Raw genomic sequence first — 12,741 nt, 5'->3', positions numbered from 1 at the left:
ATACCCTTATCTGTGTTGTTTGAGCGGATGTCTGCCTTTTGTATGAATGGGGCTGAAAACCAAAGGTTTTTGAGTTTAAAGCATAAACCAATTAGATGACTTGGTTCTATAGTTTTGCTTTGCTTTGTTAATAAATTGCTAGGTCTTTTGTTTAAGCTACAAACCAGTTTTCAGGAATTAATCATGCGCAGAGTCTGTGATCTGTTATTCCAAATGTCTGGTTAGGAACCACTGGGGTCAATTTTGAGGGTTGTTGAAGATATTAATTTTACTGTGTTGCGAATACAGAGGTAGAAAGGCTGATTTGGTTCAGCTGTTTTCCTCAATACCATCACAAGATGTCATCAGTCTTTCGCTGTCTAAGGCTCCCTTCAAAATGACTGAACAAGTAGAGCTTGCTATTTCAATGCGTTCATCTGGGTTTGGGAAGGTTATCACTATAAAAGGGACCCTTCCCCTGGGTGCTACTGAAAGACAAGATCAGAGCCAAGACAATGTTCTCAGTTAAACAGCTTGCTGGGTCACATCTGGTGTGGATCTAAGTCTGCAGTCATTATTTCATTTTTTGACAAATGAAAAGCACTCGAGCCAAGCTACTGTCTTCATCATTTGCCGTGTTTAAAATGGTCGGTCCATACTTTGGCTGTAAAGGGAACACTCCCTCAATAAAATGCAAAATCATTTGTGCCTCTCCACAAGTACACAAAGTGTACTGAGGCAGCTGCAGTGGAGGTTAGTTACGTGTCAAGATTAGGGTGGTGCTGGAAAAGCACCGGAGGTCAGGCAGCATCCAAGGAGCTGGCTTCATTCCTGATAAAGGGCTTTTGCCCGAAATGTCGATTTTCTCAACCCTAATCTCCAGCATCCACAGTACCCACTTCTGCCTATGCAGGGAATGTGGCCTGTCCCGAATCCATTGACCACTCTTGCCCAGGTAGTTCAAAATCTGCCACAGAACTTTTGACAAGGAGCTTTATCTTCAATATTACTGGGTCTTCAAAAAAAAAACAATTGATGACGTTTAGGGAACCATAGTTGGAACAAATGGCAAGTGATTTTTTTAAAAGTATAGAGAAGGAAAATAGGACTTCACTTAAAATACTGCAGTAATCACAGGACAGGACAGCACACTCTTCTCGTATGTGCAGAGTGTTAAAGGTGCAGGGTTAAAGAACTGAGTATCACAGCAAAATACAGTCCAACAGCTTTGCTAATCTCACATAAATGTGCGCTCACCTGGTGAGTTATGAGGAAGATTTCATACACAACAGTTGTCACTGCATTGTTGTACTCCAGCAATAGCTTCTGTAGCTGCAAAAGGTAATAATTCATTCCATTACACTGTAAACACTGTAGGCCCCCGTCTGCATTTAGATGCAACTTTATGGGTCCCACTTTCAAACCAATTTGAACAGGACACATGTCAACAATTATGTTTAAACCATTGCTTTGGAAGCAATTTAAAAGCTAAAAACTGTGCCGGTTAGATTGTAGGACACATTTTGTTTAGAAAACACTTGCATAATCACAAACAATAAACCTGCAAACCAGCACAATTTAAGCACCAGAATAAATGTAATTGTTTCTTTCCATGAACAAAGAAATCGTTGATCTTCTCTCTGTGATGGTGACACTTGTGTGTTCCAATGAGAGTGAGGCCATCCAGAGATCACACTCCTTTTAGGGGAACCCCATAGCAGCAAGGTCAAGGGGTCAGCCCATACAAAGAATGTTCAGCAGGTTCTCTTTTCTCATGCTCCCAAAGGGCGGAGAAAGGAAGGGAATAAGAAAACATAGAAAACAGGAGTGGGAGTAGGCTATTCGGCCCTTCAAGCCTGCTCCACCATGATGATCACGGATAATCCTCTGTCTCAAGACCATATTCTGGCTTTCTCTCCATTCACCTTGCTGCCTTTAATATTTAAACATTTGATTTTCTTTAATATAATCAGTGATCTGGCCTCCATCGCTTTCTGTGTTAGAGATTTCCACAGGTTCACCTCTTTCCAAGTCAAGACATGTTTCATGACCTCAGTCCTAAATGGCCAAGCCCTGGTTCTAAACTTCCTAAACAAGAGAAACATCCTCCGTGCCTAGCCTAACCAGCTTACTTGGCTAATTAGCCTAACTAGATCTGTCTGGTCTGCCCAGCTCAACACTGCACTGATGGATGGAGACACTGGCACCACTGGCCGGGAGGGGGAAGCTCCTGACGTCTCGCTCCTCCTGATCCACCAAAGCCACTTACATACCTCGTGATTAGACAGCGAGGTGATTGGGTAGTGGCAGAGGAAGGAGAAGGAAGCCAAACCTGAACTGCTAATTCCACTTCCCCACCCTGTAACTTGCCCCCACTGTGGATCCAAAATTGGGCTCCTCAGACATCTAAAGACTCCTTCATCCTGATAGATCTCATCTTAGATTGCAAGAGACCACTGATCCATTGATGCATGTGGCAGCCTGGAGCAGTTTTATACATGCAGCTAAAAATGGGTTTACCACAAAATAATTAACATTTTTAGTCAGAGTCCCCAGTCCTTCATCTGTGCCAATTTAAAAAGATCACTGATAGAGAGATATTCTGAACTGTTTTTGACTTCCATTCAGGTACCGCAGGGAGTTCTTTAGTAAGTTAAATATTTTAATATGAAGAAACATCAGAACAATCCAATGAATTCACTTCCTATAGGCCCATTGTAAGAAGTCTCCTCAAACCAACACAATCGATGGAAGTAAGTAATGATGACTCAGGAGTAAGGCCTGATATCACTGTGCTGTTCCTGAACCAGCGAAAATAATCAAGGAAACTCTGGTTTGTATGGTTTGAGACATAACTCATGAAGTTTAAAATTCCCCTATCTGTTGCCCTTGTTTGGTCGATTCCAGTGATGTTACTGGCATGAAGGAATGGAAACTTAGAGTCAGAACGTCGTGGAGAGGTACAGCATGGAAAATTCAATAACAAACATTTGCATCTTTATCATACCTTTAAAATGGTAAAACATTTCAGTTCACTTCACAGGACCTTTATCAAACAGAATTGTGACATCGAGCTACATAAGGAAATAACAGGCAAACAGGCAAAATCCTGCTATAACATGGGATTTAAATACACAGACAGCCTAAAGATCATGAAGCAGGGATTCTATTTTACACTGATATCACATTATCAATATGAGGGAAATCAAGGTTAAACAAGAAAAACTCAGTATATGCATGGAATTAAGACTACAGTTGAGGGAATCCATTGTTTTATGATGCCTATCAAGCCTCCTTCCTCCTTTTCCTCCAGGGAGGGTTTGTTCAACTGCTTCAGCGGCTCAGCTCGGTGCCCTCCCTCACTATCGCCACCTGCTGCTGGAGGTCCCACCATGACCACTCATCCTGCCCTATTCGGTGCCCGCCCTCACTGTCATCATCTGCTGCTGAAGATTCCATTACACAAGTCATCAAAGAAATATGTTTTAAGGAGCATTTAAAAGGAGTTGAGATAAGGCAGAGAGGTTTCCAGATTGGATTCCAGAGCTTAGCGCCTGGGAAGGTGAGGTGGAATGATTAAATTTGGGAATGCACAAAATGTCAGAACACAATCAGCACAGAGATCTCAGAAGGTTGTGAAGCTGGAAATTACAGAGGCTTACCTCACCATCTTGAGAATTAGTTGAGATTTCAGATACAGTGGGCACATTGGTACCAGCTGGTGTGGGAATCTGTGGACCACTTATTAGAATCTTCAGCAAGTTCATGACAGTCATACCTCTAGAGAATAAAAATAAAAAGCAGTCATTTACATTAAAATTGAGACTAGTCTTTTGATACCCACTGTCATGAGAGATGCTAGAAGCTTCCTTAAGTTCAAGTTTAATCTTTAACCATTGAGACAAGTGATCCTTCTCAGATTCAATGTGGAGATGTTGACTTTGTGGCTTCCAGCATTGGAATGAGACCATTATCTACAAGAGTCCATAGGAGGTGGAGCAGTATCGAGGAGAATACTCTCTCAGGGCGTTAACAAAATTATTCCGCTTTTGTTCCTTTTCCTCCTCCAATATCCAAATTTTGAAATTGGGGGAATATACACATCTTATTTGAATTCTTTCATTCACAGCATTCGGGCATCATTGACAAGGCTAGCACTTTTAGACAATCCCTAATCGCCCTAAAGTAAGTGGCACTGAGCTGCCTTCTTGGATGGCTACTGTCCTTGGGATGCAGGGATTCCTGCTGTGCTGTGAGGGAGGGAGTTCTGGAATTGTATTGCTGTGTGACACCGAAAGAACAGCCAGGATAGTGGGCGGCTCAGAGCAGAACCTGAAGGTGGAGGATTCCCAGGCTCTTGTTGCTCTTGTCCATGTAAGTGACAGAGTTGTGGGTTTGGAAGGTGCTGCCAAAGGATGTTCGATGAGTTGTAGATGGTATACATTGCAGCCATCATGCTCTGGTGGGTGGAGGGATTTGATTGTATTTGATTTGTTATTATTGTCACATTTACTGAGATACAGTGAAAAGCATTGTTTTGTGTGCTATCTAGACAAACCATACATAACATGAGTACCGCTGGATACTAGAACAGAATGCAGAACATAGTGATACAACTACAGAGAAGGTACAGAGAAAGATCAACTCTAATATATGAGAGGTTGGTTCATAGTCTGATAACAGCGGGGAAAAAGCTATTCTTAAATCTGTTGGTACGCATTCTCAAACTTTTGTATCTTGTGGAAGAGAGTATAACCAGGTGGGAGGGGTCTTTGATGATGTTGATTACTTTTCCAAGGCGGCAGGAAGTGTAGATGGAGTCAATGGAAGGAAGGCTGGTTTACGGGATGGAGTGGACTGTGAATGTTGAAGCTGGTGAATGGGGTGCCGGTTAAGCGGGCTGCATTGTGCGGGATTGCACTCAGCCTCTTGATCAATGAGGAAGCTGCAGTCAGCCGGGAAAGTAGGCAGACTCCAATCACAGTCCTCACTTGCGCATGTGATAAATTTCAAATGGGAAAACTCATTTTGAACATACACCTTTGTTCAACCAGTCTTCTATCTGTAAAGATACGATACCTCACTGAGTGTGAACCATTGGTGCCAAACATACCGGTTGGCATTCAGAAGAGTCAAACGTGTTGGTTCTGTTTCAGTCTCCCTGAACATGACGCCTAATGTCTCTACAATCAAAATGGAGAACCTAAGCAGAAAAAGAAAGTTCTGATCTCAGTAAATAATGACCTTTTCACCTTTGCCGAATAATTCTGTACAGTCTGTAAATGTGACCCTGTGCCTCAGGGTACATGTCATTGTTATTCTGAGCTCCACTCCCAATTAGACCCCACTGTCCTCTCAGCATCCCACGCTGGACCAGCTAGAGAAATAACACCTCATATTATGTTTGGGTTATTGAGTTCAAATGTTGCTGAGCTTAAACCCTGCCCTCATTTTCTCAGGTGCTGGATGTTGATAATAAATCTTCCAATCCCAACTGCTCCTCATTTAGACCCACATCGCATTTCTTTACTGGTCTCATTACCACCTTCTCTTCCCTTGCACCACTACCCCTTTGGTTTTTTTCCCCTCCCTCCCTTGCTCTGCCTCTATACTTGCTTAAACCAGTGATGTCTCTAACCTTTCCCCAATTCTGACAAAAGACTTGAAACATTAACTCTATTTCTCTCTCCATGGATGCAGTCTGGCCTGGTGAATATTGTGATTTTTATTTCAGCTTTCCAACACCTGTGGTGTTTTGCCTTCATATTACAAGAATTTGTTCTCTCAAGTAATTGTTTCATAGGCAGTCTGGGATCTGCAACTGGGCTCAACTGTCCCACTAAACCCATTACCAAAGTGTAAAATCATATGCAGTAGTTTGAGTAAGTTCTCATCAGGAAGCCTGACATAATTACAGCCAGAATTCACTATCCTGCTGCAGGTTTTCCCTGTATTCTGAGCTCTGGTTTGCAAGGAAGCATGGTAAGACTATTATGTGTTGAAGGCTGAACTGGCCTCAGACTTGGAACGTTTCTTTGTACTCGAGTGTGGACCCACAGTAACCCATTACTTACTGTAGGTGGCCTGCCATTTTGCGCTTGTCTTGCTGGCTAATGGGATTCTCAATCTTTGGCAAGTGCTCCTGAAGTTTGCTGATAAGAAATGGATACAGGTCGTTTGACTGTGGACAAGTCGAAACAGAACAGAGTCTTAGGTTAAAACCCAGTGTCCTGACAAACAGCAACATGCAATATATTTCACAATTAATCATGAATTATGGTCTCACAAGTATATTCAAAGGTGGTATAGATGGATTTTAATCTACAAAGGAGTAAAGGGTTATGGCAGGAAAAGTGGAGGGGAGAATTAGATCAGCCAATGAATGATGGAACAGATTCGATGGGCTGAATGGCCTACTGCTGCTCCTATGGCCTTCTGGCCTAATGTGCACTCTTAAGCTAATGTTTGTCTTATGCATGTCAATAGGCTTGTCAGCTGTGATTGGATATATTCCTGGACGTTTCACCAGTCAGTAATTGGCTAACACAACCACCCTTCTGTCATGGGTGGTGAAGCGCTTTTGCCCGAAACGTCGATTTCGAAGCTACTTGGATGCTGCCTGAATTGCTGTGCTCTTCCAGCACCACTAATCCAGAATCCACCCTTCTGTCATGCTGCCCTCCTATAGCAATGGACGAATAATCTGACTTGTTATCCAACTGGATGATGCTTGACAATTAAGGAAACAGCCTGTTCTCTGCCCCCACACCCATAAGGAGTAGTACATCTGAGAGAGATCAGAACTCACACAACACCAGATCGAAGTCTAACAGGTTTGTTTGAAATCACAAGCTTTTGGAGCACTGCTCCTTTGTCAGGTGAAGTGACCTCATCTGAAAAGCAATTTCCTAATTCTACTTGGACATTGCTACATTGTCTATTGATCCCGCACCAAAAGAGGTTGTCTGGTTATTTATGTCATTGGTTGGCCAGGGATCTTTGTTTCGTGTGAACTGGCTGCTGTATTTGTCTGAATTAAAAGGTCATGGATTCAAATCCCACTCCACAGGTTTCAACACAAAAATCGAGGCAGACACTTCCAGTTGGTGGATTAGTGGTGCTGGAAGAGCACAGCAGTTCAGGCAGCATCCAAGTAGCTTTGAAATCGACGTTTCGGGCAAAAGGGCTTTTGCCCGAAACGTCGATTTCAAAGCTACTTGGATGCTGGCTGAACTGCTGTGCTCTTCCAGCACCACTAATCCAGAATCTGGTTTCCAGCATCTGCAGTCATTGTTTTTACTTCCAGTTGGTACTGAGCGACACTATCAGAGGCCCATCTGCTTCCACAGGCAGATGTAAAAGATCACATGGTACTATCCTGAAGTACAGGAGTTCGCCCTGGTGCCCTGATCAATAGTTGTTCCTCAATCAACATCACTAAACGCAACAGATTATCCATTTATTATACATTGCTGTTTTTGGGAGCTTGCTGTGCATAGGTTGGATAACTTTTTTAAAAATATATGATTAGATTAGATTACTTACAGTGTGGAAACAGGCCCTTCGACTCAACAAGTCCACATCAACCTGCCAAAGCGCAACCCACCCATTCCCCTACATTTACCCCTTTACCTAACACTACGGGCAATTTAACATGGCCAATTCACCTGACCTGCACATCTTTGGACTGTGGGAGGAAACCCACGCAGACACGGGGAGAATATGCAAACTCCACACAGTCAGTCGCCTGAGGCGGGAATTGAACCCGGGTCTCTGGTGCTGTGAAGCAGCAGTGCTAACCACTGTGCCACCGTGCTGCCCACTACTTCCGACATTACAGTTATGACTGTGCAGTGCTTTGGAACAGACTGAGCTCATGAAAGGTGTGATTTAAAAGTAATTCTTCATCAGTAAAGTCGCTATAGTCTATCAGACCATAGGACTGCTCTCTCATTAGAGAGACACAACGGATGGTGGTTTAATCTGAGGGTCACCATGCCTCAAGCGAGGGGAGAGGGTGAGAAGGAGAGTCCTTCATGTTAGCCTCAGCTGGTGTGGGAATTGAATCCATGCTGCTGGTGTCACTTTGTATGGCAAACCATCCAGACAACTGAGCCAAGGGAATGTCTTACGGGAAGAGGTCAAGTTAGTTGGGCCCGCACTCATTGGAGCTTAGGAGAGTGACAGGTGACCTTATTGAAACAGACCAGATTCTTAGGGGCCTTGACAGGGTGGATGTGGAGAGGTTGTTTCCCTCCGTGGGAGAGTTTAGGACCAGAGGGCAGAGTTCCAGCGTAAGTGGTTGCCATTTAAGACCAGGATGAGGAGGAATTCCTTCTCCCAGACAGTAGTGAATCTGTGGAATACTGTATCACAGAGGGCTGTCAAGGCTGGCTCATCTAGAATACTCAAAGCAGGGAGGTTATGATGGAACTGTCAAAAACAGAAGCTTGAGTATTGTTCGCAATTCTACAATCCACATTATAGGAAGGATGTGATTGCATTGGAGGGGTAGCAGAGAAGATTTACCAGCAAGTTGCCTGGTCATTAAATGTTTTAGTTACGGAGAGAGATTGAACAGATTGTGGTCGTTTTCCTTGGAGCAGAAGAGACTAGAGTGTGGGAGTGGGATGGGGGTGGGGTGGGGGGTGGGGGGGGAGGGTGGGGGGAGCATGATTGAGATGTATAAAATTGTGACGGGTAGACTTCTCCACTTGATAGAAGGATCACTGACTGGGGACACAGATTTTTATTGATTTATTGTCATTTCCGTTTTACAGTGAATAATATATAAGTTACAGTGAAAAGCTTCAACTTTTGCCACAATCTGACGCTAGTTTGAACAGTTTAAGAATAAAAAGTATAAAAGCTGTAACTGAAAGTCTATCTTTGTTCCGCTGCCTCTGCAACAAATCCCGAGGCCGGAGCCTGCAAACCAATACCACCTACGCCAACCACCCCTTCCCCCACCACTTTGCTGACGCCTGTGCTAGACCCACCATCACAGTCGCTACTCTTTAGATGCCATATCTTCACTGCTGGTCGACCTCACTAATGACACTGCTGATGCTGGATCCACAATCGTCCTGCAAACAGCAGTCCCCAGCTCCGGGCCTACAGCAACCAGGAGATGTCTCCTCGATAACCAGCAGTTCCCCAGCTCCAGGCCTACAGCAACAAGGAGGACCTGTCTCCTCGATAACTAGCAGTTCCCCAGCTCCAGGCCTACAACAACCAGGAGCTGTCTCCTTGACAACAAAGAGTCCCCAGATCCAGGCCTACAACAACTAGGTGTCCCTGACTCTGCAGGCAGGTGCTGAGGAAGGAGATGTATGTTGCTATAGTCTGGCGATGGAGGAGTCCAAGGACCTGCACGTCCTTGGAGTGGGAGTCCCTGACTCTGCCACCATCTCACCAATGCCAGGTGTCCCAGTTGGGCCTACTGCAGCCAGGACTTCCGACTCCGCTGCCAGGCCTAGCCGCCATTTTTCCCAAGAGTCCTGCTGTAGCAGCCCTCCATTGAGTTGTCACCTCGCTGGAACCGTCACGTTGAACAGTTGGCTGCCACTGGCGTTGGTTTAGATCGCTGGAGGAGCTTTGCGCCCCCAAACGCCGGGAGGCTGCTACCATTTTTTGTGTGGCCCATTTTCGCTGCTGCCAACTAACCCGCCGCGAAAGAAGAGAAACAAAAGAAAGAAAGAAAACAAAATGAGCGGAATTTAAAACTAAACAAAAAAGAAAAAGAAGGAAAGCAGGCAGGAGCTGTTCAGCCAGACTCAAGCCCGCACATGGTCCTGGTAAGAGGCAGGCCGTTTAGAGAGGATATAAGGAAAAATGTTTTCACCCAGAGGGTGAACTCACTACATGTGAGGATGGTTAAGGCAGAAACCTTCAGAACATTTAAAAAGGATTTAGATGTGCTATTGCAATGCCTAGGCACACAAGGCTATGGCCAAGTGCTGGAAAATGGAATTAGAATAATTCAGTGGTCGAATTTGACCACTGTAGATTCGATGGGCTAAAGGGCCTTTTTCTTTACAGTAGATCTCTGTAACTCCAAGGCTGAGATAGACAGATTTTTATTCAGGAAATCAAGAGAAATGGGGAGAATGTCGAAAAGTGGAGTCAAGACATATTAGGTCAGCCACGATCTTACTGAATGGTGGAGCTGTACCGTCTTGCAGTCTTGGATTTCAAAGCCTGCCTTTGGATGTGTTTTTATTGGCCACTGCTGCCTTCCGTCAGTGAGATGTACGTTCCTGGCACAATATTATGTATAAAGTGGTTCCCATGGTTGCTGTGCCCCGTAGTTCTCGGTGTCGGTGTGTGTCGTCATTCTTGGTGTTGGTGTGGGTCACTAATCTCGGTGTCGGAGTGGGTCATTGTTCTCGGTGTCGATGTGGCTCATTATTCTTGGCGGCGGTGTGGGTCAATATTCTCGGTGTCAGTCATTGTTCTCGGTATCGGTGTGGGTCACTATTCTCGGTGTCAGTGTGGGTCACTAATCTCGGTGTCAGTGCGGCCCGTAGTTCTCGGTGTCGGTGGGGGTCGTTGATCTCGGTGTCGGTGTGGGGTGTTGTTCTCGAGGTCAGTGTGGGTCATTGTTCTCAATGTCGGTGTGACCCGTTGTTCTCGGTGTCGGTGTGGGTCACTGTTCTCGATGTCGGTGTGACCCGTTGTTCTCGGTGTCGGTGTGGATCGCTGTTCTCGGTGTCGGTCATTGTTCTCGGTGTTGGTGTGGGTCATTGTTCTCGGTGACGATGTGGGTCGGTGTTCTCGGTGACAGTGTGGGTCGGTGTTCTCGGTGTCGGTGTGGGAGTCGTTGTGCTCGGTGTCGGTGTGGGTCATTGTTCTCGGTGTCGGTGTGGGTCATTGTTCTCGGTATCGGTGTGGGTCATTTATCTCGGTGTCAGTGTGGGTCATTGTTCTCGGTGTCGGTGTGGGTCATTGTTCTCGGTGTCAGTGTGGGTCATTGTTCTCGGTGTCAGTGTGGGTCATTGTTCTCGGTGTCAGTGTGGGTCATTGTTCTCGGTGTCAGTGTGGGTCATTGTTCTCGGTGTCGGTGTGGGTCATTGTTCTCGGTGTCAGTGTGGGTCATTGTTCTCGGTGTCAGTGTGGGTCATTGTTCTCGGTGTCAGTGTGGGTCATTGTTCTCGGTGTCAGTGTGGGTCGTAATTCTCGGTATCGGTGTGGGTCATTGTTCTCGGTGTCAGTGTGGGTCATTGTTCTCGGTATCGGTGTGGGTCATTGTTCTCGGTGTCGGTGTGGGTCATTGTTCTCGGTGTCGGTGTGGGACGTTATTCTCGGTGTCGGTGTTACTCTATGTTCTCGGTGTCAGTGTGGCCCGATGTTCTCAGTGTCGGTGTGACCCGATGTTCTCAGTGTCGGTGTGACCCGATGTTCTCGGTGTCGGTGTGATCCGGTATTCTCAATGTCGGTGTGGCCCGTTGTTCATGTTGTCGGTGTAGGTCATCATTCTCGGTGTCAGGTGTGGGTCGTTCTCGGTGTCGGTGTGCCCCGTTGTTCTCAATGTCGGTGTGGCCCATTGTTCTCGGTGTTGGTGTGGGTTGTTGTTCTCGGCGTCGGTGTGACCCTATGTTCTCGTTGTCGGTGTGGGACATTATTCTCGGTGTCGGTGTGCCCCGTGTTCTTGGTGTCGATGTGACCCATTGTTCTCGGTGTTGGTGTGACCCGTTGTTCTCGGTGTAGGTGTGGGTTATTGTTCTCGGTGTAGGTGTGACCCGATGTTCTCCATGTCAGTGTGACCCATTGTTCTCGATGTCAGTGTGGGTCATTGTTCTCGGTGTCGGTGTGGGTCGTTGTACTCGGTGTCGGTGTGGCCCGATGTTCCCAGTGTCGGTGTGACCCGATATTCTCGGTGTAGGTGTGGGACATTATTTTCGGTGTCGATGTGGGTCATTGTTTTCGGTGTTAGTGTGGGTCGTTGTTCTCGGCGTCGGTGTGACCCTATGTTCCCGGTGTTGGTGTGGGTTATTGTTCTCGGTGTAGGTGTGACCCGATGTTCTCCATGTCAGTGTGACCCATTGTTCTCGATGTCAGTGTGGGTCATTGTTCTCGGTGTCGGTGTGGGTCGTTGTACTCGGTGTCGGTGTGGCCCGATGTTCCCAGTGTCGGTGTGACCCGATATTCTCGGTGTCGGTGTGGGTCATTGTTCTTGATGTCGGTGTGGGTCGTTGTTCTCGGTGTCGGTGTGACCCGATATTCTCGGTGTCGATGTGACCCGTTGTTCTCGGTGTTGGTGTGGGTCATTGTTCCCGGTGTCGGTGTGACCCTATGTTCTCGGTGTCGGTGTGGCTCATTGTCCTCGGTGTAGGTGTGACCAGATGTTCTCGGTGTCGGTGTGGGTCATTGTTCTTGGTGTCGGTGTGGGTCGTTGTTCTTAGTGTCGGTGTGACCCGATATTCTCGGTGTCGGTGTGGGTCATTGTTCTTGATGTCGGTGTGGGTCGTTGTTCTCGGTGTCGGTGTGACCCGATATTCTCGGTGTCGATGTGACCCGTTGTTCTCGGTGTTGGTGTGGGTCATTGATCTCGGTGTCGATGTGACCCGTTGTTCTCGGTGTCAGTGTGGGTCATTGTTCTCAGTGTCGGTGTGGGTCAATGTTCTCGGTGCCGGCGTGACTCTTTGTTCTCGGTGTCGGCGTGACTCTTTGTTCTCGGTGTCAGTATGGGTCGTTGTTACCCGTTGTTCTCAGTGTCGGTCATTGTTCTCGGTGTCGGTGCGGGTCGTTGTTCCCGGTGTC

The 12,741-nt window shown here is 46.3% G+C and overlaps 1 protein-coding gene across 2 annotated transcripts in view; it reads right to left on the bottom strand.

Annotated features, from left to right (window-relative positions):
- c32h12orf56 (chromosome 32 C12orf56 homolog) overlaps window positions 1–12,741 on the bottom strand; it is a 93,306-nt gene that overhangs the window by 27,314 nt on the left and 53,251 nt on the right. For both annotated transcript variants that reach the window (XM_072551894.1, XM_072551895.1), the window contains 4 exons: window positions 6,054–6,160; window positions 5,093–5,182; window positions 3,642–3,759; window positions 1,237–1,311 (listed from right to left, as the gene is read on the bottom strand). In XM_072551894.1, coding sequence (XP_072407995.1) covers window positions 1,237–1,311; window positions 3,642–3,759; window positions 5,093–5,182; window positions 6,054–6,160 — 390 coding nt within the window. The remainder of the gene's footprint in view (window positions 1–1,236; window positions 1,312–3,641; window positions 3,760–5,092; window positions 5,183–6,053; window positions 6,161–12,741) is intronic.

The sequence above is a fragment of the Chiloscyllium punctatum genome, chromosome 32 (genome assembly GCF_047496795.1).
Source record: "Chiloscyllium punctatum isolate Juve2018m chromosome 32, sChiPun1.3, whole genome shotgun sequence".
Classification (NCBI taxonomy): domain Eukaryota; kingdom Metazoa; phylum Chordata; class Chondrichthyes; order Orectolobiformes; family Hemiscylliidae; genus Chiloscyllium; species Chiloscyllium punctatum.
Note: the sequence above shows the minus strand (reverse complement) of the source record. Positions and strands in the feature narration are given on the sequence as shown.